The following is a 24,225-nucleotide window of genomic DNA, read 5'->3' as shown; positions in this document are numbered from 1 at the left end:
CTGACTCTTAATTTCTGCTTAGGTCATGATCCCAGGGTTGTGGGATCAAGCCCTGCATCGGGCTCCACATCGAGCATGGAGCCTGTTTGGGATTCTCTCTCTCTCCCTCTGTCCCTTTCCCCTGCTCGTGCTCTAAAAAAAAAAAAAAAAAAAAAATCATAGGGGCAGATGACTTAAGGCCAAAAGCAGTTACAGCTGCCCTGGAAACAGCTAGGAGATGCCCTCTTGTTCAGCTTTCAGTTGCTGGCAAACGCATCTTAGGGCCCAGGTGTCCAATCTTTGGGAGACAACTTCAGTCCCAAACCCTCACTCACCCTGACCCAATTTGTTCTCCCCAGGTAACCTTGCTGGCTATTTTTGACAGAGGTATATTGGTTTTCGACTTCCATTTCAACTGAGACATCTTGGCAGCTGTCCCCGAGTCCAAAGTACCTCCTCTATGAAGTCATCATGGAACTCCGAGGGCTTCCACCTGACTCCACCAGAGTCAGCTGGCCACGTTTAGAAAGAACCAGGAAGAGGAGACCATTCCATGTACAGAACACGAAATGGAACATCAGACTCCATCCCACAAACCATACCACACAGCCATCTGTCATCCAATGTGAGACATTCTTTTTATTGATAAAGTTGAACTTACAGCAATGACAGAAGCTACAGCACACACAGCCAGGACGAGCGTGAGTACAAAATGACCCATAGGACATACACACAGGACAGTGCCCACCTGTCACAGAAACTGTGGAAAACGCCAGGGAGCCTGATGATCAAGCAGGATTCACCAAAACCAAAAGGCCAACTGACCCCCACAGTTGGGACACTGGAAGGCACAGCAGCTCTCTACGCTGTCCTCTGCATGAGCTCCAGTGCTTTGGAAAGAGGAAGGCCACAAGGGCATTGTGGATGGGGGTCCTTCAGTCAGCCTGAGAGAGGCCTGGACTAGATGCAGCAGTGTTCAATCTTGGTCCAGGGCACAACACAGCAGGGTGACTCGGCCAAAGGTAGATCTCGTGGGAAGATTCCACCCAGGGACATGGATGCCAGGTTTAAAGATACCCAGCTAAATCGCATTTCATTACCGAGATGTTACCAAAATGTTACTTTACCACCAAACAAGATCTTCTCCCGAGACCTACACCACAAAGATAACACCAACAGACAAAAAGTCTGCTCCCATTTCATCAATAATGGAAACACAATTTTGTCACAACGGAGAACATCAAAAGTAAAGTGGTTCAATGAAAGGTCATAAAAGGTGCACGAGGTCTTTAAAATCAGAGTTTTATTGAATTAGATATTAATAAACTAAAAGGATTTATTGAAGAAAAAAAAAGAAAACATGGCTAATGCCCCCACATTTAACTGCTTCCCACTCATTTTGGGGGGAATTTTCATTTTCCAGTCCAATGTCCCATTTCTACTCACAGTAGCTCCTGCACTTACCAATGTTTCCATATGGGACTAAAATATGCTAAATTTTGTCATAATAAATATATTTCTCCTTCCGTGGGAAGAAACAGGAGAAAAATGGAGAAATATTAAGATGAATTTCTCTTTTTAGGTAAAGAAAGTTCAGAAAACTTCTACCTAAAAAGAGTAAAAATATGATCATCAGTAACTCAGGTTAAACAAAACAAAAGACCACACAAAACAAAGCAAAACCCAAAAAACCAAAAACAGAAATGGGAAGGAAGATGTTTAGAAGTAAAATCTTCTAGATCAATCTCTGCACAAAAACGAATTCTGGAAAAAGCTACCTGAGACTAGCTCGGGCATCCCCCGCCAATCCGAAGGAGACGGTGGTTCCCTACGGCAGAGATGCCAGGGTGCTGCCGGAAGGAGCAACTCCCGGGCCACCAGGGCTGCGGTGACGGACGCAAGAACCCGCTGCAGGGGTGGTACCTCTGCTCCACTGAGTAGCGGTGTCAACACCGTCCTTCCAGCTCTACCACTGTAGAGCTTCAAGACATCAAAACCTGTGTCCTAATTATGTGTGTCAATTATTCCTCGACAGACTTTAAAACAAACAAAAACTTGTTTTCTTTTCTGCTTTATATAATTTGTCAACAATTTTCAGATACAACCTGATATCCAAGGAGAGAGGCTTTTCCTTTTCGAACGTGAATAAACGAGAGGGAAGTCAGTGACTGCTGGAACTGGAGGGGACCCTGAAGATTAGTATCAAGTTCAAGATCACACCTTAATTGAGGTCAACAACTCTACCCACTCGCATGACATTTAAAACCATGCTCTTCCTCTCCACACCAGTGCCAAACTCAGGTTCAAATGCCAGAGACTTCAAAGTACCATGATGCAAGAAAAAAGGCAGATTCTCAATGTGGTTCAGTAACTACTTACCCTCCTCCCCCAAAAAAGAAAAACACTCCTTAAAGACGGGGGGGGGGGGGGGGGTGGAGAGAATATTAAGTCACAGAATTAGAAATTCTTAGGAAAATTGTTTTAATTATTTTTATTTCATTCGACATTATTTCTTCTCTCAGCCTTTAAAATTAATAGGGAGGGAGGTGCACACAGAAGCAAGCTGGGATAGCCTAGAGTTACCTGTAAAAAACACAGTTTATTCCATTCGACCATGCAGGATTTAAATTTCAAACTAAAAACAGCACTCATATATAATCATACTTTTTAACTCTCACATCATTTTGTAGAAACACATAAAATACAAAAAAAAAAAAAAAAGGCGGATATTGGGTTAGAAACCTTTAGAATGCTAAAATCCAAACGACCGTGAGGTGTGACAGACCTTAAAACCACTAGAACTACTTCAAAATCTATCAACGGCCCCAATGCAAGAAATGCAAATATGAACACGATAAAACAACTGCCAAGACAGCGACAGAGGAAAGGAACCCGAAGGCAACTCATGCCCGACTAGGATGAGCCATGGCAGGTCCTGGGTGTGGGCTGTTTAGATTCTTGTACTACACAGGGCGATTCAGGGACAGGCACACAGCAGTCCCCCTTCATCCACGGTTCCCTCTCTGCAGCCCCCGCCACCCACAGTCAACTGCGCCCTCCTCCTGACATACCCCCAGAAGGTCAACAGTAGCCCAATGCTACGTCACAGCCTCTGCGTCGTCCCCCTGACTTCATTTCACCACGTGGGCAGTTCATCATCTCACATCGTCACCAGAAGGGTAAGTACGGTACACAAAGACACTCTGAGACCACATACCTTTAACTTTTATTACAGCATACTTTTCCAACTGTTCTATTACCAGTTGTTGCTAATCTCTTACTGTGCCTAGTTTGTAAATTATTCCATCATAAGTATACCTGTACAGGAAAAAAACATAGTATACATGGGGATCAGTACTAGCCATGGTTTCAGGCAGCCCCTGGGGTCTTGGAAATGCATCCTCTGAGGACAAGGAGGGACCTGCTGTATTACTGGCAAAGCTCTTCCTGCAGCTTGCAGTCAAACACGTGTTGTTGAACCACTTATTACTTCTGTCAAAGCTTCTTCTTTTAGAGTCAAAACTTGCATTAAAACACAGAAGTTGTACACTTTAGAATTTCATTGTCAGTGAGATTTTTTTCAAGATTTCACATGCTGAAGACATCCAGATGGTCAACAGGCACATGAAAAGATGCTCAACGTCGCTCCTCATCAGGGAAATACAAATCAAAACCACACTCAGATACCACCTCACACCAGTCAGAGTGGCCAAAATGAGCGAATCAGGAGACTACAGATGCTGGAGAGGATGTAGAGAAACGGGAACCCTCTTGCACTGTTGGTGGGAATGCAAACTGGTGCAGCCACTCTGGAAAACAGTGTGGAGGTTCCTCAAAACATTAAAAATAGATCTACCCTATGACCCAGCAATAGCACTGCTAGGAATTTACCCAAGGGATACAGGAGTGCTGATGCATAGGGGCACTTGTACCCCAATGTTTATAGCAGCACTCTCAACGATAGCCAAATTATGGGAAGAGCCTAAATGTCCATCAACTGATGAATGGATAAAGCAATTGTGGTTTATATACACAATGGAATACTATGTGGCAATGAGAAAGAATGAAATATGGCCTTTTGTAGCAACGTGAATGGAACTGGAAAGTATTATGCTAAGTGAAATAAGTCATACAGAGAAAGACAGATACCATATGTTTTCATTCTTATGTGGATCCTGAGAAACTTAACAGAAGGCCATGGGGAAGGAGAAGGAAAAAAAAAAAAGAGAAAGGGAGGGAGGGAGCCAAACCATAAGAGACTCTTGAAAACTGAGAACAATCTGAGGGTTGATGGGGGGTGGGAGGGAGGGGTGGGTGGGTGATGGGTATTGAGGAGGGCACCTGTTGGGATGAGCACTGGGTGTTGTATGGAAACCAATTTGACAATAAATTTCATATTTAAAAAAAATAATTTCACATGCAAAATGTAGGCAGCTGATGCTGAGAAACATTGTGCTTTTCTCTGAACAAATCCTATCCTTCTCCTGATGAAAACTGGACTCCAGGGGCAATATCTGCCGGAACTTAGGCATTCTTCCATTCTTTTCTGCTCCAGTACCCTATCAGCTTTTTACAGACCTAAGTTAACTCTCTCCTGGCCCAGAAGAGATCTTGGGGAAACCATCCTTGCTCCACTCCTCACTGAGCCAGGGGAAAGCTCTGCTCTGCAGACCCAGGACGCAGGGCCCTGGAGAAGGGCTGTGGTCTCTCAGCTCCTGGTCCCTGGCCTCCTGGCCAAAGCACTGACTCCCTCATTCATTTCGGTAAAGGTCAGAGAAGGACTCTAGCCACACACTCCCTTTACATATTCAGTCTACCCACTTGTATGCTTGATCTTGGACTTAACTTTAATAGTCTACCCTGCAATTTGTGAATCATCCATTAAGGCTGAATCTTAGAAACTCACCTCTGCCCCCACTGGAAACTAGTAAGAACCATCCAGCTCTGTTAGAACTTAACGCAGATGGGCTGAATCACACCTACCAACTTCCCGAATCTCATTCTACAACCAGAACTGAAAGTTAAAGACATCAGTAAATGTAATAAATTCTTCTTCCTCCTCGTTCCTCATACCTGCATCCAGCCTATCCCCACCAACAATTCCTGCAGACTGGGAAAAACATTCAAAATAAACCAGGAAAAAGGAGGATTTTTTTTTTTTTTAATTTTTAAAGACAGACATCAGACAGAACTGCAAACCAGTGACATCACTTAATCTCTCTCGATACCATCTACAAAGTTCTAAGCTTTGGCAGCTAACCTGGTTTGCTTACAAACAGTCACAGGACAAAGATTTGCCTCTCCCTACCTGCAGAAACTGGTCTGTGCAGGCTATTTTCATTTTACATTTCAGAACCTCAAAGCCTCCAGTATAAATACAGGTTATTTAGATTTTCATTTTTATGGTCCTGACTTAAAGGTCTTGGATTAAGGGGCCTAAAAAAGCCAACTCTAAGGGTAGACCTGCTTATCTACATAACCAGTTTAACGACACTACCCTAACCACCTCAACTGAGCGCCTCTGTGTTCCAAGGACTAAGATAACATTTCTTTCCAATTCAGATTTGGCCAAAAGGGAAACAGACCTACAACAGTTGTAACTGCGTAACAATCCGGCTGAAGTCATCTGGGTTAATGGTTCTAACCACAGACAAGCTGCATGTGTTAAGCACAGAATCCCTCCATGGACTTTCTTTCAGACAAAAGACCCTGTACTCGGTTATATCCTCAAATGTTAAAACAGTAAGAAAAAATCAAGTATCAGAACTAAATATGAACTCATCTGATCTTAAAATTTTATAACTGCAATGTGTGAATTCGAAAGTATGACACAGTCCTAATTCTAAGTCAACACTGACCACAGGCTTGGGTTCAGTGTGGTTCAACTTCCACTCTCTCTGCTGACACTGGTCAGATTTGGGTCACCCACACGCTACCTAGCAAGCTAATCTGATTAGGTTCATCAGGCTTAAAGCCTAGGTTTTGTTTGTGGACTGTGGTGAACTGGGGTCAACATCACAAAAGGAGCTCCTCATACCAAACCTTATAAAATCCTTACAGAAAAACTTCTCTAGAGTCACTCTGATTATAGCAAAAGAGAACTGCTTCCTTTCCCAAACCACATTACATTCTAGAGAGTACACCTTGAAGAAAATACAAGTTTTTTAAATCCATGAATCTGAATGATTGAATCACCGAATGTTTATTTAAAAGAAAATAGTGAAATGTGTGTTTAGACTTCACTGTCACTTGGGGAAAACAGGATCAAAATCACTGTCTGAAAACCTAAAGGAGCTGACTCCTCAATACCACCACCAAGCTGAACAAGAAACAGTAAAAGAACTTGTTACTTATTTTACAAAGTATTCCAAGCCTATCTTAAGCAATGCCCTCCTGGATTTTCAGGATACAAAAACCCTCTCCAAGCTTTTCTCATCTAAAAATTCTAGAGAATGTGAGCTGGAGCTGAAGAACCTATGTAGGGCTTTCTTAGGTTGGGGCTGCTTTTTCTGTCCGCTCATTCTGATCCCAACAAGAGGCCGGTGAGGGAGGCATTTCGGCCAACCTCATCATCCCCATTGTGCAGGTCAGAACAAGAGAGATCCATTAACTCAGAAGTCACAAAGCTAAGAGGGGCCTGCAAGGACTCAAACCTGATGTTCCCCCCTGTCAGAATTAGACTTGAACTTGCAGGCACATACGTAAGGCCAAAGTGCAAGTCTGAGGGCTGCATCAAACCCGGGTCACCTGAGGTACACAGTAAGATTTTCAATCTTCCAACTCAGAATTTCTGGAGATGGACTTTAGAAACACGTTATGTCAGCCAAGTTTCTCAGATGATTCTGAAGCCCATCCGTTTGAGGACCACCAGCCTGAGTGAATCCTAAATCCAAATCCAGCCAGAGGACCCGTCTGTTTACCTATCCTCAAACAACACAGAACTTGCCAAGCAAACCAAGCAGCTTATTCAAGTTAACTGCACCAGTGACCTAAGCTGAACCAGTCAGATCAAAGGACTTCATAGGCCTCAGCCGAAAGAACGAGGTCAAAAGACTTAGGTCAGAGGTGCAGGCAGTAGCAGCTTCACTCCTTCCAGGGTAACTTCTCAGTGCACCTTACCCAACAGTATCTTCACAAACTCTAAGCATGCCTGGAGGCATCTTCTTGTAGATTACCAACACATGGGGTATCAAATTCCTTCTGAAGGCGCATACTCTTAACTTCTAGAGGAAGTAACATGGATTTAACCCTACGCAAAATCATCAAGTTGGGTTTACAGAGCATCCGTGATTGTGGCAGGCACCCTAAAGACCACACAGAAAATTACCTCCTACCCATTTATTTCATACTGAAAATGGCAGCAAGTCTCCTTCTGAACTCACTTCTTCTGGCACAGAATTTTTAAAAAGGAGGGAAAAATGATGACAATTTCAGGTTATTTCATAGATTCAGACTGTGTCCACTGCCTTTGAAACATACTTTCAGGGGGGAAAAAAGTTATGTCCCCATGGTATCCAGCAAGCACTATCCAGCAGTACGTTTCTCAGGTGGAATCCGCCTGAAAAGACTTCAAGGCAGATGGGCCAAGCCTTGGACTTCTCAAAAAACCTCTCACAGTAACATGAGAATGTCTAACAGCAGGAAGCCGAGAAATGTAATGTCAAGAACAGAGAAAAAAGGAACAGGCTTAGAAATAAGCACATTTGAAAAAAAACAGTGAAAGATTTGAAAAGATCAGTCCAAATTTAAGAAAGAAGAATTGGCCCCTTACCATTTGAACCTAAAAGAATATACCCAGGGCAAGACAAACTTCAGAAGACATGACACTCTTGAAATACAGAATTTTATTTAGAAACTGTTTAAAGTAGAAAAAAACCCTGTCAAGAAAGACCAGGTGGAAAATGGGTTCCCAATAAAATGGAATTTTAGGGCAACAAAAGTCTAAAAGGCCACAAAAGAGAAATAGCACCACTGTTATTTGAACAATGGCTAGTTACTTGCATTTTTTGGCATTGTTAATCACTGAATCTGGGTTTTCCTCTGAATCCCACACAGAGCATGCACTACACAACAATTTTATCATAAAATATCTGCTTTCTACACACATTTTAGGACAAGCTACCACCAGAAACAAATCAATACAAATACATCAGGGGCTGAACAATCTCAGTAGTGGGTGACACACATTTTGCAGAATTCTGCCAAACAAAGGAACTGAATAGGCTAGGGGTAAAGCAAATGAGGAAGAGTTAAGGAATGAAATATTTTAAATATTAATAATTAATTCAGACACGGTACTGTATTTTCTGCAAAAGAAAATTAACATTTAGTAACACGCTAACGAATTTTATCTCCAAAGAGATTAGTGCACTGGCAAAGTATTCCGATAACAGTGGAGGGCTGTGGACAGCAGGTACCAAGAACACCCAGCCTTGCAGAGCCCAAGGTAGTGACGGCCTTCACTGGTCACTCCCTTTGCCAGAGGTCCAGAAAGAACTTGCAGCGTGACCACCTGCCTGCTGAACTTACACTCTAAGCAGCAAACTTTAAGGAGCCAAAGAGGAGTCCCCAGTGGGCAAGGGGAGCAGAGAAGAGAAACATGTTCAATGTAAACTTAAAAGACAGTAAAATGGGACACGACCCCCATTCAAATCCCAGAGATGTGGGCAAGTCCCCAAAAGTAGTTGTTAGATTTAAAAACTGGACACACCTCATTTCCCAAAAAACATAATACATAGAAATTTCAGGGATAACTGGAAAAATCGTCAGAGAAATGTTCACTGAAATTGAAGCTCTACAACTCAAACATGTCAGGGCTGAAACACACCCTCTGTTCGTCCAGGCAACAATGCCTCTTGCTTCTCAGGGCAAGGATACAACTGGTCAAGGACACCAAATGGCTTTACAGAGCAACTTTTTAAACTTTCCTTCTGGGCCAAGGTGTAGGCCTTTGCAGATTCAAACAGCCCTGCAAGGCCTGTGAACAGCAGATACCAAAGGTCCAGAGGTCTGGCCCTTCCTTCCCAGACACAATGTCAAACACGTAAATCTGTCACGTTCCATTTTATATTTTGAAATATGGAAGCATATTTTAAATACTCTTAAGGCATTTATTTATTAAAACGTTCTCTGCCAAGATTTCACATTAGCTTAAAATTCAAATCAGTCTTTACATTTCTCTACTGAGGTCTCCACCTCAGTGCATTACATAAAAACACCTTCTCCAGCAATCAGTGTTACCAGCGTCCACACGGGGAGCCCCATGGTCGGCCTCTCTGCTCCCTAGGTGAGCCAGCTAGGTGTTAATACTGCTCCGCTACAAGGTGAAAGCTCCTAACTCAAACTCATTGGAAAAAGAGTGAAACTTCTGCAAAGTGCACTTTAAGAAGAGGTACTTTTTGCTCATGAAAAGAAACCAGTGAGTCCTCTAAGAATAATAAAAGGGAATATTTTACAGTTAAGCACATGATTTGGAGTGAAGAATTCGGATGTTGCTCTGCTGGTCCAGGCTGTCAATACTCTTCTTGCTCCTCCTGTGGGCCCCCTTCATCAGGGATCACAAAGCCTTCCTAAAATGGGGAAATGAGAGGGGAAAGCTATTACTCAGCACCAAGTGAACCATCAGTTTCTACTGTGGGGTCACTTTCCTCATACTGAAAGCCTCTCAAAGTCTACGGCTCTTCCTGTCTCTACCACACACTTGACATTTAATAGCACAAGGCCAGTGACCGCTACTTTTCTTAGACAGTAGAAACAATCTCACAAAAGGCAAAAGAACTGAGCACAAATTTACTCTCAAAAGTTGATTTCTTGATTTTGGCAATGATTTCACACATCAAGTTGTACTTAAATGTGTATGGTTCGTTATGTCAATTATACCTCAATAAGGTTGTTTTAAAAAAAAGAAAATTTACCCTCAAAAATCCCTGAAGTCATGACGGAATTCAATGTAACGCCATCTCCCGTCAATAAGCTGTCCCACAGCCTGCTTTTCCTTTCCGCATTCTTTTGATCACACTTAGGAACCACTCATGCAATTGCAGGTGCTGTGGGTTCACCCAAGACACTCACAATACCCACAAGAGCGGTAAGACTGACTCCACCTCAGTGGCATGGGAAAACAGCAGATTCACGGCTCCTGCCTCACACCGGCTCCGGGCATTCTGGCATGTGACAATGGCTACACCACCACAAAAATCCGACTTCCCCTTCAACTACCATCTTTTTTTTTTTTTAAACTAAATCTCTACAGCTGAATTTACCTAAGATATGACACCACTAAAATAATACTCAGACTAGCCCAAGGACCCCTATATCTTCGTCACCTCTGTTTTCATTAGCTGCCCAGAGCAAGCCCAGAATAAGGATTTATTGAACAAAGTATTTTTTTCATCATGTCTCGATCCCCCCCAAATTCACTCGATATGTTTAGAGAACAGCGTTAATGACAATACTAATATTACCTTATGTTCGTATACTGCTATACCATAAAACACTCAGATATACACTGCAGCTTGATCCTACAGACCTTGCTAGGTATGGCAGATTTACACAAAAGTAAAGCCAGTCAACAGTGAACATAGCAAGATAGCAAATCCTAAATCTAGGGAAAATCAGTCTTCCATGATCAACTAATGTGTCATGATTAATATCAGCAGCTTCGGTTGTGTACTAATACACATGGATCCCAAGAAACTGGCCCATAAACTACTGGGAGGAAATGGGAACCAAGCACAAAGATACAATCTGACAGATGTGGGCAGGGAACATCGAAAAGGGGCCAGTACCTGGTTCCCAGGTCATGATAAAATGGAGCTAGCACCTCAGGCTGAGGGGTCCAAGCCGTAGGGGGTGGAGTGGGGATGGTGGCGTTATGAGCATTTTGTAGCACTCATCGCCTATCAGGGGCCATGAACTACAGAAGCAGGGCAAGCCAGCCACCTCCATGTCCTTTTCCTGACTCAAAGGCTCACAGACCTCAAGGCAGAGGCGGAGGTTGAGCAGAGGTGTTCTCTAGCTGACTCTGAGGGGTCAAAGTCCAAGTCTTTTGATAATTGCTACGCTGGAACATACAAGCATCAGCACTGAGTCGGCTGACACCAACCAGATAAAATTTATTTTCTCTGGTGGCAAATGGCAAGAAAACATCCTCATGTCAACACGTACGTCTGTGGCGTAGAGAATGTCCACGATCCTCTGCAATACAGGGTTGTTTTCCCCCTCGTTCTCCTGGCAAATCAATTCAATGTTCCTTAGCTTTCCAAAGTAGAAATCTCTCTCTTTCTCCAAGTCTTCAACAGTAAGTTTCAATACGTTGACCTGCATAAGACATTGAAAAGGGTGAGATACTTGGCATTTATATACCAATAACATATCACACCACCTGCTAACCCAGAAGAAGAGGTGGCCTTCCATCAAACTCTTAACAGGGACAAACACCCACTTTAGTTTAATATCGGTTTTCTTCATCTCCAAAGAAATAATGTGGGCCTGTTCATGGCCATCTTGACTCTAACAACCCCAAGGAAAAGGCAGGCCACACCATGAAACATGAGGGAACTTCTCAGGGACTGAGAAAAGATCAAGGAGAAAAAAACGATGGGATCCAGAGACAAATACAGAAGCAGAGTCCACAACCCAGCAAAGCAAGGTGGCCAACAATCATAAACTGTGTGCTTATCAGGGCACTGGTCAGTCAAATCCAAGTCTTTCTGCATGTGAAGGTCAATGGAAAGAGACAGTCTGGTCCAGAGAATCAGGATAGAAATGGTGAGCCAGGAGGGGAAGACTAAAGATGACTACTGCTAGTCAAACACAGCTACAAGTGACAGAGGCCTGGGCATGGAAAACTCAATGGTTCTTACCGGGCTGCCGTATGTTGGGGACGGGGGAAGCGATCCATGACTCAAAAGAAGAGGAGAGGATCCTGGCACCTGTCTCTCTCCCAAGAGAGTTTCAAAAGGGAGACAGGAGGGGCGCCTGGGTGGCTCAGTCGGTTAAGCGGCCGACTTCGGCTCAGGTCACGATCTCACACTCCGTGAGTTCGAGCCCCTCGTCGGGCTCTGTGCTGACCCCTCAGAGCCTGGAGCCTGTTTCCGATTCTGTGTCTCCCTCTCTCTCTGACCCTCCCCCGTTCATGCTCTGTCTCTGTCTCAAAAAATAAATAAACGTAAAAAAAAAAAAAAAAAAAAAATTTAAAAAAAAAAAAAAAAAGGGAGACAGGACACGGAAGCAAGGGGCAGACCCACCATGTTCCACAGCTAGCTCCACTGAGCATCCCATCGGCTCACCATGCGTGCTGCAGAATCCTCCAGGCGCCCTGCTGAGGGGCTCTCATTCCCCCCAAAAGGCCCATGAAGAAATAAATTTCAGTGCTTAGGCCAGGTCTATCCAACCAAGAGCAATAAAAGTCATAACAACTCTCAGGGCCCTTTGCACATTTGAAGCACGACACATATCTTCATTCCAGTGTATTCAAATCTATGACATGTGAATTTGATTTAACTCTCACGACATGAAAATTAAAAGGCATACCACGCAGCACAAAATCCTCACAGGACACACAGGCCGGGGCCACAGAGAAGGCCAAGCCAGGAAATCAAAGGTGCAGCTGCGGAGAACAATTGGGTAGCAAGGAATTCTGAGAGCCAGAAAGGCACTGCAGAAATCTAGTCCAACCTTCTGAACTGGCTGGAATCTGAAGCAAACCACTTCTTTAGCTTCCCCATGACCTCACAAAGCAGCCAGCTACAGTCAAAGGGATCAAGTCCTGTCCCAGGGTGGAAGAAAACTCCCCCTTCAGAAGCTGCCATCACGAAGCCTCCGGAGATGAGGAGCGGGTGACAAGAACCACCAGGACCATTCTGTCAATTACTTAATTTCAATGTTCATCATCAAAGACCTGAACAGACCAACCCGAATCAAGGTTCTAAACAGTCTTTCACTCATCCTTTATCAACCACAGAAATCACTTTACTGCTGCTTGTTGCTTTCTTTAAACTATCAGCCCCAAAGCAGAACATGCTAGGGGATAGAAGGGCAAGAACTGACCAACCCCACCAGTAGGAAGCTGCCTTAAATCCTCAGTTCCAAGATCCAAGAGCCAGGGAAGAGGCCTTCTAATCATATCAGTGACAGAGGATGAAAAGGAAGTCAAAATGGCTTCAAAAGGTATGCTATCCTTTGGAGTCTACCACTCATGATTCACTAGTGCCTCACCCACAAACCCACTCAAACCTCCTCAGGCCTACAAATCATCAAGGGCACCAGAACCCAGCCTTCTGGGCCCCACCTGTGGGGCCAACGCAGCATTCCTCCAGGATATCACTCAGTAACTATGTATCCACAAGAAACACACACGAAATACTCAGTATACACTAACAAGTCACTGGCTTTCACTCCCCACTCCTCTAAATGCTTACTAATGAGGTTATTAAAACCCTGTGGCTAGTCATCAATGCCACTCTTAAACTTTCTCTTGTAGTAAAGTAATAGCCATAATCTAGGAAACCCAAGGAGAATGCTTTGGACCTACACTGGCCACTATGGTAGCTGGGGGCCACAAGTAGTTATTTGGGCACTTGAAATGTGGCCAATGCAATTGAGACCGGCTGTAAATATTAAATACACACTGGATTTCAAAGACCTAGTACAGTCTTCAAACATAAAATATCTCATTGATAATTATTTGTAATGATTACATGTTAAAATGATAACACTTTGGATAGATTCGGTAATGGGTCATGAGAAGAAATTTCATGTGTTTCTTTTCACTTTTTTAAATGTAGCTACTAGAATATTTTAAATTATAGATACGCCTCACATGTCTGGTTTGCATTCTCCTTCTTTCGAACACTGCTGCTTTGGACTCAACCAAAAGTAAATTTCTCCAGGATGCCTTAAGAAGGTGCAATCACTGCAGCTCTCCTAAGGAAATGAACACCACGAGGAAATCTGTGAAGAATACACTGTTGTCCTCTTATCGTAAGAAGCGCATCTTGCTCTATTTCCCACATCAGTCACGTTCCCCAGACCTCTACACCTTTATCAAGGGGCACAAATTCAAATACTTCCAAGGGCCAGACAGATCACGTCAATGAGCCAAGGGATCAGTGACAGAGTATCACAGGTAAGGACTCTGGCAACCTGGAGAAAATCTAAAAAATCCTTCACATTAAAAAAAAATTAAAATGGAAACCCCATGCAAGCCAAAGTACTTCTGAGGCAGGCGTGAGGCAGCTGGCTCAAACCCCAGCGCAGGTCCCGTGACCTCCCCAGGCACACTGTCCTGGTCTGCGAGGCCTCACAGGACTAACACAAAAGTGCAAAAGTGAAACTGAAGCACTTGGGAGAGCAATGGCAAACCGCTCTCAAAACGTCAGCTATTTTTGTTTTTATCATTAACATCTGTATATTTCACCGAGACAATCGGGCTCCCGTGAACTTTTAAGAAAGACAATTCAGAATCTATTTCACTCTATCAAGACCACAGACAACAGCCATAATAATTACAATGGTCTCTTATCCACTGCCATTTTCCCCATTTATCCCAAACCCCACCCGAAGAACCTGACAGCACATCAGCTCATGTGGCCCGCTCAACTACCATGAGCAAAATATCAGCCCCACCTCACACAACACACAGTCAGTTCAGAGAGGTTAACTGACCCCAAGAAGTTAAATGGCAGAGTCAGGAAAATCCCCAAATGTATAGAACCCAAAGCCTGTGCCCCATCACATAGGACACAAGCTGAGTGAGCCAAGAGCAGCAGTCTCACAGAAGCTGCCGTGTCTTCTCCTACAGAGTACAAGATCAACCCTGTGCTGGCCACCCAGCTTTGGCCTCAGCAACACTGCTTTTCTATGAGATTGCTTCCTGTGTACATCCTTGCCTGAAAACCAACAGTTTCGGGGAAGTCTTTTTCTCCAGGACTTCTGTACTTCACAGTGACCACGCCCAGGGGGCACTCGAGGCAGCCACACTAATGGGGACGGTGACCCAGTCACCTTGACATTCCCATGGCACCTAGGAGCACAGGGCATGCAGAAATGGAAGACTGAAACGAAGCAAAACAAAACAAAATGAAACAAAACAAAACGAAATGAAACGAAACAAAAAACTGTGATCTCTTGGCAGGTTCTTACGTCCTGAACTCCAAGGAGCAGGGTTGGGGTCACGAGAGGTTCCAGGTCAAAGTGAGGTCACTGCCTCTAGGTTTTAAGACTTGACTTTTAGGAAAGTGAAAGGATTCGATCTCAAACTCACAGGAATCACAGAGCATCCCTGACTTTAAAACTGGAATTAATCAATAGAATCATCCAAAAGCAATCCAACAAACAAAACTCTACGGACTGGTGAGAAAACACGTAAAAGTCTAAACTCTGTTCAGATCCACAGAGACCTCTGACAAGTACCTTGAGAACATCTAATCCTGAAGTATGCATTTCAAATCACTGAACTGATTAAGAACAAAAGAGCAACAGCGGGCTTTCCATACCAGTTCCACTGTAACCTGGATCTCTAGTGACCCAGGATTTCAGCAGAGAGCCCGTGCAGTCTTCTTTTAATTACTATTTAGAAAGGAACTCTCCTTCATCTTTTGTCAGAGCCAAAATTCAAGAGACACTCTCTGAATCCCACAGAACCCTAACGGTTCCAGAAACCTTCGACAGGGTTCTAGCGTAGGGGTGGGTTTCCAAAGACATCGGTCTCCATCACACTAACAGATCTTAGAAACGCCTGACCCCTCTCTTCCACCTCCTCCTGCACCCTCTCGGTCCCCACACAGCACCCAAAGCGCTCACATGCCACGAGAACTGCTTCAGCAGGGGGGCGCGGCAGGTCTTTCTGCAAGAGCACCGACAGCCCTCCCGTGGTCAGTGCTGCCAAGTGTCCGTCCCCCGAAGCGACTCCCGTCTTGGACAGAGGAGGTGCCTACCTGCTGCATCAATTCAGCTGCTTCGTCATCCCCGTTGCCCACACCAGGATTCTTTCGCACCACACCTGGGCCAGCCTTAGGGGTTGCAGTAGTTCTGTGGGTCGCAATGGGCCTCTGTGGAGCTGAGAGAGGAGCAGAGCTTTTTTTAAGAGGAGAAATTTCAAGACCAAAAGAACGGACGGGGCAAGAAGAGGCTGTGAACAACTGCCCTCCACAGCTGTGTAGTGAAGGGGCCCAACGTAGAGAGCCCAGCATGCAAGACAGCACTCCCACGTTTGCCCAAGGTGGTTTTTATCCTGGCAGCAGAGTCAAGTACCGACTTTAGCCACCATCTTTGGTGCTGGGAATGAGTCCCTCTGTGAGGTCTTTCTTCCACTGGGGTTAAGAGGACTATCACCTGAAAGAGACACAGTCATTCTGGCGCATACAGACGGTCCACCTTAACCTAGCTCCAACCAAATCCACTAACAGGGACAACTCCATGGAGCAAAGGCAAACTTCATGCCAGGAGTGAGCTCACAGCCCCAGCTGCTGTCAGGTGCCCAAGGTTCCCCATCTGGGAAGTCAGATGCCCTCTACCTTAGAACCTCAAGCTTCTTGGCTTGGGAAGGGGAGGGTGGTAGAGACTGCTGTTACCGCTAATTACCTCAAAACCTGCACCTTGTTCACTTTTAGAAGGTGTTTAGGAGGGTTATGAGAGAAAAGCAGCACCCTGACTAGGATTTACAGACTTCTCTGTAAGTAGAGCCAAAAAAGGTAGTGAAGTTAAAACATGGAAAGAGCAGTCAAGTTAAAACAATCAAGGATGGGCTACCTTGAGGTAAATTTATCACCCATGATTTTAATCATGTATTCAGCAACTATTTTGTAAAGCTGCACATTATGCCAGGCTTAAAAATATCTGATCTTCCTGATACCCCAAACTATTCAGTAACCATAAGGCCTTTCACCCACAAGTACAGGCATTCCTCTGGGTGATTTCTAGTCTGCGTTCATCCCCAAGATTGAATGCTTACTACAAGTCTCCACTTGCCTGTTACCAGCACCTGAAATACGAAATGCACAGGGTTACCTACACAGATCCCCACTCTAAGAAGCTAACACCCAGTATTTGGAGAAATCAGAACCTTCATACACTCTGCTGATGGGAATGTAAAACGCTGCAGCCACTTGGAAAATAGATGGTTCTGCAAAAGGTCAAACAGAGTAACCACATGACCCAAGAATTGTGTTCCACAAGTATATACCTTTGGATATATGCCAAGAGAAATGAAAAAATAGGCCCACGCAGAAACCTATATAGGAGTGTTCAAAGCAGCACTACTGATAACAGCTCAAGAGTGGAAGCAACCCAAATGATCATCAAGTGGTAAACAGATACATGGTACGTGGTACGGCCATACAATGCAGTATAACTTAGCCATTAAAAACCACCAAGTACTGCCACGTGCTACAACGTGGATGAATCTGGGAAACATTATGCTAAGTGAAAGAAGCCAGACACAAAGACCACATACTCTATGATCCTCTTTATGTGAAATGTCCAGAATGGGTAAATCCACAGACAAAGCAGATCAGTGGTTGCCTGGCAATCAGGGGAAGGGAAGAGCTAGGGGAAAATGGGAAGTGACTGCGACAGGGCATACACGAGGTTTCTTTTTGGGAGTAATAAAAATATTCTAAAATTGGATGTGGTGATAGTTGAACATACCTGTAGATATACTAAAAAGAACTCAATTGTCTATTTTAAATGGATGAATTGTACGGCAAATGAATCACATCTTAATAAAGCTGTATATCCATAAAGCTATGAAAATTAAGAGTACTCAATGTCCCTCTCTATCTACCAGATGGATCAGCCTCTCTCTCAAGGTACTATGGGATCTTAACTAATATTCTTGCTACCTTCTGGAAAAGGAGGAGTTAGCATTTGTAGAACACCTGCCCTGTCCCAAAGCGTATGTGTGTTTCATGAATACACTACAGGTTTTGGGAAACCTACCAGGCCAAAACCTTCTAGAGAAGGTCTCTAAAAACTGCCTCCCAGATTCTGCTGGCATCACAGCAAGCCAAAGCCACTCAGCAGCTCAAATTTTAGGGAGGACAGGGAAGCCTGAAGTAAGCACAGGAAGCTGGTCTGCAGACAGAACGATGATGCAGAGAGCCAAGCACAGTCCCTAAGAGACCTAGGAAACTCCTTCAGTTCCTAGGTATTCACATCTGGCTGTAACTTCCCATCCTAGGGTCCTGTGAAATGTCCTCATGTTCAAACTAAAGCTCTCTTCTATGTGAGCTGACCTGAAGAATTTCTACCCCACACAAGTAAACAGTGTTGACAAAATTAAATTCATTGAATTCATTCAGGCCTCAAGAATAACCCTCTGGGACAAGTACTGAAATTCCCACTTTATACAGAAATAAACTGTGGGGCAGAGATGAAATGGCTTAAACAGGGCGACAGTGACCCAAGAACAAACACAGGTCTGCCTTGTGCCACAACCCATGCTCATACCACATGGCTGGGAGTGAGCTGCTTAATCTCCCAAAGCCAACAGCTGCTCAAGAGATTCTGACTGAAGGCTGAATGAATGAATACTTGGAATACTATTATTTGGAAATGGTGTTTTTGTTTTGTTGTTTTACCTGCACTGCTAGAGCTGAGAGGTTTCTTCGGTTTGTTCAGAGCTGGAGCAACAAGGGAGGGAGCCACTGCAGTTTCTTGACCTTGTCTGGCAGCTACGGGGTCATAGTCTTTTCCATCATAGTTTGCATCAAAAAACTTCTTGAACCACTGAACAAATTCAAAATTGTCCTGAAACTTTCCTTTTACTAATTTGTCCACAGGAATTATCTGCAGAGAAATATCAAGACTATTTAGCCCAAAGCAAGAGGCTTTTGGCAAGCATCAAACATGTCCATGCATCAAATCAGTATAAAGCTCTGCCAAAAGGAGAAAAAAAAATTTTTAGAGGCAAGAACTTAGTGCTAAGTAAGCCCCTGAAAGTTTATAGAGCGAGTTTAATTCAGTTTGCCTTCCACAAAGTACTTAGACCTGGCAACCACCCTCCCAGTCCATCAAAAGGAATTAGAAAGGCAAAAGAATAAGCATCATTTGTATCATATAGAAGTCACATACACATATCCAAAGGCATCTGAAGACATGTCACTGCACTGTAAAGAGTAAATCTCCTATGCAACCTGCACGGCCACAGTGCCTATCACAAAGTTTGAAACCTAGAGCACAAACCAACCACCGGTACCTACAATGAACTGTTAAAGAAAATTCTGTCATGTCAACCACATCTCAGTAAAACTGGAAAAAAAAAAATATATTCATCCAGAAAAAAAAGAAAGGGGGAAAAAAATTCTGTCTTAAAAACCGCTCAAGGTACATAATCAGTCCCAGAACAGATTTCTACAAAACGGTTATGTTTTTCAAGTAATTCCAATCCTATTAAAATATACTTTAAGGACCCTGTAAACTTTTTTATTGTACAAGGATCATGTTATCAGTTATGACCTCAAATTGTTGGACCGTTGGCCAGAGTGTAATTATCTTTTAACTCTTCAAGGATTCCAGTGGCAATTGTATTTTTATAAAGAAGAATGTATGTAATAATCTGAACCATATTTACCCCTCTAAGCAAATAAATACAATTTTAAGAAATTACTTTGTATGATACTGAAGCATTTACAAACAAAATGTTACATGTGGAACTCACTTCTCAATACTCCCTGACTACAGCAGGTGGGGTAAAGGTATATCTGAAACAAACTGGCCATGATTTGATAATTGCTGAAGTTCATGAGGGATCATCGTACTAGTCGCTCTACTTCTGTATGCTTTAGAAATTTTCCTTGTTGAAAAAAATAAAGCATAGGGATGTATGGGTGGCTCAGTCGGTTAAGTGTCCGACTTTGGCTCAGGCCATGATCTCGCAGTTCATGGGTTTAAGCCCCGCATCGGGCTATATGGACAGCTCACAGCCTGGAGCTGCTTCAGATTCTGTGTCTCCCTCTCTCTCTGCCCCTCCCCTACTCACGCTCTGTCTCTCTCTCAAAAAATAAAATAAACATTAAAAAAAATTTAATAAATAGAATAAAATAGAATTCTATGAAAAGAAAAATTACTGCATATAATAAGCTACACCTAGTTTAAACTATGCCTGGTAACAAAATGATTTTCATTCAATACAAATGTATGTTCTATGTATTCTATAGAGACAAAACTAAAATAAAAATAAGACTGATTTCACAGCAAATACAGACCAGCGACACCAGCAAGATAATGAGTGATTACAAACTTTACTAAAAAAATGTTTTTCCCCAAAAATGACTTAAAAGAATAAACCATTCTAGGGGATCCTGGGTAGCTCAGTTGGTTGAGTGTCTGACTCTGGCTCAGGTCATGATCTCATGGTCCGTGGGTTCAAGCCCTGCAACAGGCTCTGTGCTGACAGCTCAGAGCCTGGAGCCCGCTTCAGATTCTGTGTCTCCCTCTCTCTCTCTGCCCTTCCCCCACTCAGTCTATCTCTCTCTCTCTCAAAACTAAATATTTAAAAAACTTTAATAAAAAATTTAAAAAAATAAAAGAACCATTCTAATGAGCGGGGAGGGGAGAAACATTAATTTTGCAGTAATACATTATCTATTAAAACAGAGATAGGGGCGCCTGGGTGGCGCAGTCGGTTAAGCGTCCGACTTCAGCCAGGTCACGATCTCACGGTCCGTGAGTTCGAGCCCCGCGTCAGGCTCTGGGCTGATGGCTCAGAGCCTGGAGCCTGTTTCCGATTCTGTGTCTCCCTCTCTCTCTGCCCCTCCCCCGTTCATGCTCTGTCTCTCTCTGTCCCAAAAATAAATAAACGTTGGAAAAAAAAAAAAAAAAAAAAAGAGATAACATTTGTCCTTAATGAAGTCTGGTGGACTGTGTTTCTGGTACCTTCAAATATCATTGGGGGCAAAAGGGAACTTGCCAGCACCCACAAGGGATCTTCCCTCTACCCTGCTATAAAAAGCAAGTATCTCTAAAATCTTCTCTATTAGAACTACTTATTCTACCATATGCTATGCTTTACAGATGTAAATCCAGGGATAAAAAGGATTAGATCTCAGACTAATAAAGATTAAACAGTATTATTTTAAAAAAAAAAAATCATGAGTACAGATTTACAGGTTGATTCCTCCAAACACTAGTAACTTCAAAATAAAGGAGAAAAACAGGAGAACCAAGGATAGGAGGGTAGAGGGAAACTTTGCTCCCAGTAAATTCTATGTTAACTGGAGAAAAGATAACTATATGAATTGGGCTGGGGGGGGGAGGGGGGAAGGGGAGCAAATGTCCACTAGTAACAATTACTAGTTAAGAAACAACCTAAAAAGAAAAATCTAAATGAAAGAATAAAATTTACTTACTTTGTCAACACCCATTCTCTTAAAACCTGCTTGTAGTATTTTGAAGTTCTGGATGTATTCGTGTTCTAGCTTAGCCTGGAATTTCACTTTTTTCAGGGCAATGGAGCCAGGGAACAGCATGTCCATAAACTGACAATAGGCAGCCCCTGAATGAACAACAAGAGAATAAAATACACACTTAGGTCATTAAATGCTATGATTAAAAAAGCAGGATGAACTTTTACTCAGACCTATTTAACCCACGTACAATTCAAAAAATGGTAAATCGGACCCTACTGGGGTGCCTGGCTGGCTCCATTGACAGAGCATGCAACTCTTGATCTTGGTGTCGTGAGTTTGAGCCCCACATTGGGGGTAGAGTTTACTTCAAAACAATTAATTAATTAAAAAAAAACAAGGTAGATCTATAAAACCCAAAAGCTTCATTACCACATGACTTCAGTCAATTTCTCAAAATCAGTAACAAGAGGGGCGCCTGGGTGGCGCAGTCGGTTAAGCGTCCGACTTCAGCCAGGTCACGATCTGGCGGTCCGTGAGTTCGAGCCCCGCGTCAGGCTCTGGGCTGATGGCTCGGAGCCTGGAGCCTGTTTCTGATTCTGTGTCTCCCTCTCTCTCTGCCCCTCCCCCGTTCATGCTCTGTCTCACTCTGTCCCAAAAATAAATAAACGTTGAAAAAAAAAAAATTTTAATCAAAATCAGTAACAAGACTGGTTTCACCTAAGTTCTAACACACTTGCAATGCAGAAGCCTGTGATGAGGAGAAAAGAAATGTTTCTATGAAATTTTAAAACTATTCTTTGTAACAAACCAGCATGACAATAAAATGACCACTATAAAGAAAAATTAACACGAGTGGCACATAGGTGGCTCAGCTGGTTAAGTCCAATTTCAGCTCAGGTCATGATCTCAGGGTGTGAGTTCAAGCCCCACATCGGGCTCTGCACTGACCCTGTGGAGCCTGTTTGGGATTCTGTCTCTGTCTCTCTCTGCCCCTCCCCCAATCACGTGTGCTCTCTCTAAAAACAACTTAAAAAAAAAAAAAGAAAAGAAAAAGAAAACGAATGCCTAGAAGAGCAAAAACAGAAAGAGAGGTGACTCTGGTTTTTTGCAAGGACATACCCTCCTTTCCACAAGCAAGAGTAGGGATTTCCCAAGTACTTTAAAGATCCATCCTCTGACCCAGGTTAAATAAATGTTTTTCTAAGAGGACTGTCTCCCTGAGGTTTTACATCTCTACATAAACTTAACCCAACAGTTTATAAACAAAGTTAAATAGAAGACATTTTTGTGTTCTCCCATTTAATTTTTTTAAAGTAACTACAGACAATCATTACATAGATTTCATCCCATTTGCTTTCCAATTTCATTCCTTCCCCCCACTTTCCCATTTTTTCCCATCACCACCCCCAAAAATATTTCCTTGGTGCTTAAAATGTCCATGAATGTAACTCCTCTAATGCCTACCAGACCACACTCTCCTCAGACAGGGAAGGGTTCCCAGTGCACTGAACTGTCCCTGCAGGGCTAAAGGTTAAAGGGGCCAAAGGAGCCAACCAGGGGTAGGGACAAGAAACCGAGGGACGAACCAAGGGGCATTCTGCAGAGCGAGACTGCTGTAATACGCACTGTCAACTTACTTTAAATCAGGCCAATCTGGCTCCCGGCCAGTTCTAGCATAACAGTGCCATTATCATCATTTTTGGAAAGAAGATGCAAAGGGCAGAAGCACTTCAGTGACCACAGTGACAGTCTGAGTAGAAAGAAGCATCAGAAAGTGAAAGCCTGGTTTTCGAGGTGCCAGATTTACTTTCTTGTCCAACAAAAATATACTGAAGGAATTCTAGGTCCAGGGACTCAATTAGCAGTATTTATATTTTTAAAATAGGGACACCAAGAGCTTCCTACATTCTAGAGGACAATGACCAAGTTTCTTTAACAAACTGAGAGCATAAAGAAGGGTAATCTGTTACATTTAAAAAGAGTCACAATTTGGGGCGCCTGGGTGGCTCAGTCGGTTGAGCGTCCGACTTTGGCTCAGGTCATGATCTCACGGCTCGTGGGTTCGAGTCCCGCGTCAGGCTCTGTGCTGACAGCTCAAGAGCCTGGAGCCTGCTTCTGCTTCTGTGTCTCCCTCTCTCTCTGCTCCTAACCCACTCACATTCTGTCTCTGTCTCTCTCAAAAATAAACATTAAAAGAAAAATTAAAAAAAAAATAAAAAGAGTTACAATTTACTAATTGTAATGTAAATGTGATGCATAAAAATCAGCTTAAAAAACACATGCACATAAACCCATACACACACACAGAAAATAATCTATTAAGCATCTATACCCACAGCACTGCTCTACACATGAAAGGAAATTTTCTGAAACAGCAAAATAATGTGCATTTACTAAATGCACACTATTCTCAAGCCATCCATGAACTTCTGGCTAAAGTCAACCAAAACCACTTAAAAGCAGTAGTCATATGCTTCTCAGAAAAAAACCTGTTTGATGAACTATCACAGTTCCTTATTTTAGAGCCAGAAGAATCCTTAGAGCCATCATAAATTTAAAAACTGAGGACGAAAAACTGTGGCCCAAGACCACAGAGGCCAGAGAGCAAGCTTAGAACCAGACCCCAGGTATCCTGAACTCCCCGCCCACCGTTCTTTTGCATAGTACCATCATCTTACATCCTCTTAGAACAACTTACAGTTGAATAAAGAAGCATTTCCTAGATGGGGAGAAAAGATATACCATGCTGCTACACTGTAGCTGGCTGAAGCAGAAAAATGATACATAAAGAAAAACATTAATTAACACCTCATAAAAATGGACAAGGTAATTGGACAATTCACAAAAGAAATATAAACACATCCGGGGATCCAGTCGAAGACAGTTAATTAAAAAA

The 24,225-nt window shown here is 43.1% G+C and overlaps 1 protein-coding gene across 1 annotated transcript in view; it reads right to left on the bottom strand.

Moving 5' to 3' along the window:
- Window positions 1-7,805: 7,805 nt before the first annotated feature.
- MAPRE1 (microtubule associated protein RP/EB family member 1) overlaps window positions 7,806-24,225 on the bottom strand; it is a 30,893-nt gene continuing 14,473 nt past the window's right edge. Inside the window, exons 3-7 of the mRNA XM_025932403.2 lie at window positions 21,330-21,475; window positions 18,561-18,768; window positions 15,918-16,039; window positions 11,146-11,298; window positions 7,806-9,548 (exon numbers count right to left, since the gene is read on the bottom strand). Of these exons, the coding sequence (XP_025788188.1) occupies window positions 9,492-9,548; window positions 11,146-11,298; window positions 15,918-16,039; window positions 18,561-18,768; window positions 21,330-21,475 (686 nt within the window). The 3' untranslated portion in view covers window positions 7,806-9,491. The remainder of the gene's footprint in view (window positions 9,549-11,145; window positions 11,299-15,917; window positions 16,040-18,560; window positions 18,769-21,329; window positions 21,476-24,225) is intronic.

Source organism: Puma concolor, chromosome A3 (assembly GCF_028749965.1).
Source record: "Puma concolor isolate L17-30 chromosome A3, mPumCon1.1.hap2, whole genome shotgun sequence".
Classification (NCBI taxonomy): domain Eukaryota; kingdom Metazoa; phylum Chordata; class Mammalia; order Carnivora; family Felidae; genus Puma; species Puma concolor.
The sequence above is the reverse complement of the archived record's forward strand: the minus strand, read 5'-3'. Positions and strand labels throughout refer to the sequence as shown.